The 2,548-nt window shown below is 43.8% G+C and overlaps 1 protein-coding gene across 1 annotated transcript in view; it reads left to right on the top strand.

Annotated features, from left to right (window-relative positions):
- Window positions 1-1,678, top strand: part of KIAA0930 (KIAA0930 ortholog) — a 25,163-nt gene extending 23,485 nt beyond the window's left edge. Inside the window, exon 9 of the mRNA XM_010142193.1 lies at window positions 1,362-1,678. Coding sequence (XP_010140495.1) covers window positions 1,362-1,402 — 41 coding nt within the window. The 3' untranslated portion in view covers window positions 1,403-1,678. The remainder of the gene's footprint in view (window positions 1-1,361) is intronic.
- The last annotated feature ends 870 nt before the right edge of the window (window positions 1,679-2,548 follow it).

A 2,548-nucleotide genomic window follows, 5' to 3' on the forward strand; every position in this document is an offset into this window, starting at 1 on the left:
GCTGACATTTAATACTTGCTCAAGTGGGTGGCATAAATGCCTCCATGCGCAAATATTTGCTTTGAGCTTGAACATCCTTTCTGAGACTTAACGTTCAGTTGCACGAGTCATTGTATATATATTAAGATGCACAGAAATAGGAGGTGAAATGTCTGGGCTGTAAGGCAGAATTTTAATCTGCAGGTTTTCACTACCCGTATTTGCTTTAGTTTGGCACTCCAGGTAGAGCCCGTTTCCAGTGCCTTTTTGTAATTAATGCATTTGTGCCAGTGGCAGCTTTCCAGCAAGTGGGAGCATTTCGCATGGGGCAGGGTGAAGTGGGAAAAATGCTTACCTCCCGTGGGTAGTTTAGGAAGCCTGTGCCAAGAGATTAAAATCCCAGTGATAGTGATCAAAGTATGTTTTAAAATGTTTGGAATTTATACGTACTGATAAGACTTCCTTCACTCTGAGCCATGCTAGATAATCCCAGTTCTCTCAGCCTCTCCTTGTATGTCCAGGTGCTCCAATCCCTTAATCATCTTTGTGGTTCTTGTCTGGACTCGCTTTGCTGTATTTCATTCTTTACAAGTGTGGCTAGAGCCCTCTGGAGCTGGGGATCAGTTTTTACTCGCATCATCCTTTGTGCAGCAGTGTGTGGTCAACCTCTTAATTAAGCGTGTGCTCCCTTTTCCCATGTTCTTTAGTCTCTGTATGGCCTTGAAAAGGACGTAGCAACCCAGTTTCCAGATATTTCTACATACTGCTGTGCCAGCATGCTGATTTTACTGTCCACATTTGGAAAGGCAACTTATGATGACAGATATTTTACAGGTTCATATTCTGTCACATTTGGGCAGTGTGGAGCTGAGGAGCCAGCAAATCGAGTGGATTTTGTTGCAGCTTTTTGGGTGCAGAAATGTAGGCTTCAGGACGGGTGAAACAGCTGAATTACTTCTACCCACATCTTCAGAGCCAGAAGTATCTTTAAGGGTCTTGGGAATGGTGCATTTCTCCCTTCAAGAAAGGGAAAACCCTTGGCACTCCAATTGTTTCTGTGGAAGCCTGTGCCACTCTGTCTGACACGCGTTGCTTCATCCCTTAATAATTGATATGTAGTAGATCAGCTGTCATCTCTACGTGATGGGATATATTATCAGCTTACCATCTCTCAGCTGGGATGCAGCTGGAGAGGAAATAAATTGGAATTTAAAAGGTGAAGTCACATACTCATTGTGCTTAAAATATCTTTAGTGGCATAACAGGGGGACTGTGCTGCAGTCCACAACTGCACCTCCTGTTCTTTATGCTTTCTGCTACTGTGGCTACTTTCAGGAGCCTCCTAAGTTTGCTCTATCTCTTTGTTTCTCTCCCTCGCCCAGATATCCTGGAAGTGCGGCAGAAACCAATTCTGATGACATAGCAGAGAGCAGGCACTGCCTTGGAGCCTTGTTGCCAAGTGCCTAACCACAGCGGTTTTCTGTGCTAACACTACCATCTAGTGTCAGGAACATAAACCTCCGCAGGAAAAAGGGAAGTCCGAGAATACCAGCCGATCAAAAGTGCCTCTTTCTTCCTCCCTCTGCTGTCCTAGACCGTATGCCCACTTGCAGTACATTGCTTGAGTGTTTCTGACTGGAAGAGGACTTTCAGCAAGATCAAACAAGGGGCTGTGTTTAAAATGAGTCAACGCTTTATGGACAGTTCGTTACTCTTGTTTACTTGATAACTAAGAAACCAACAATATGTACAGAATGTGTTAAACTTTATATTCTTTGAGAGAAACAACCTGAGAATTTCATACTGGTATATTAATGAACATTGTTCCATAGACTCTCGCCCATACACACTCAGCGTTGGTTTGGCTCAATGTGTGTGTGTGTGTGTGTGTGTGTGTGTGTGTGTGCGGGGATTGAGAGGATGAGAGAATAATGTCCTACTGAGGGAGGCAAAGGAAAACGATGCTACAAAGATACATCACCTTTTTGGTACGTGCAGTGGGTCAGGTCAGAGCTTAAAAGAGGCTGAGAATGTTTCCATTTGTTCATGTGTCAGTGTTAGGACAGGTGAACTCTTCTGACAGATTTCTGTATCTACCAAAGAACAGCAACATTTTCATCCTCAAGAACTGGCTAAGAAAATGAGCCAGTGAAAAGAAGGCTAAAATGTGCTGCTATAGTAAAGCTGAGGTTCATATCCAGTACTAATGCTGCTTATTTCTCTCTGTTAGCTGAGTTGACACGAGTTTGAGTCTAAAGTGGAGAAAGTATGAGGCTGTAATTGGACTCCAAACCCTAAAAACCTTACCAATAACCAACATCCTCCTGCAAGCACTGGACTTCAGAGTACGTGGAGTTGTCCTTGCGGTAGCGTTTGTAGTCCAGGAGGGCATGAGCGGATTAATGGTTGGGCAGCTTGCCCAGATTCTTCATCTCCTGGTGGTGTTTTGCTGTACTGTTACGTGCCAAAGCAACAGAGAGTTTTCTTGAAAGACAAAAGATTGAAATGTAATTCTGCTCTGAAAAGTGACTAAGAAGCGCATACTGGGAAGTCTGAAAATGGTGTCGGG

Source organism: Buceros rhinoceros, unplaced genomic scaffold, assembly GCF_000710305.1.
Source record: "Buceros rhinoceros silvestris isolate BGI_N320 unplaced genomic scaffold, ASM71030v1 scaffold44448, whole genome shotgun sequence".
Classification (NCBI taxonomy): domain Eukaryota; kingdom Metazoa; phylum Chordata; class Aves; order Bucerotiformes; family Bucerotidae; genus Buceros; species Buceros rhinoceros.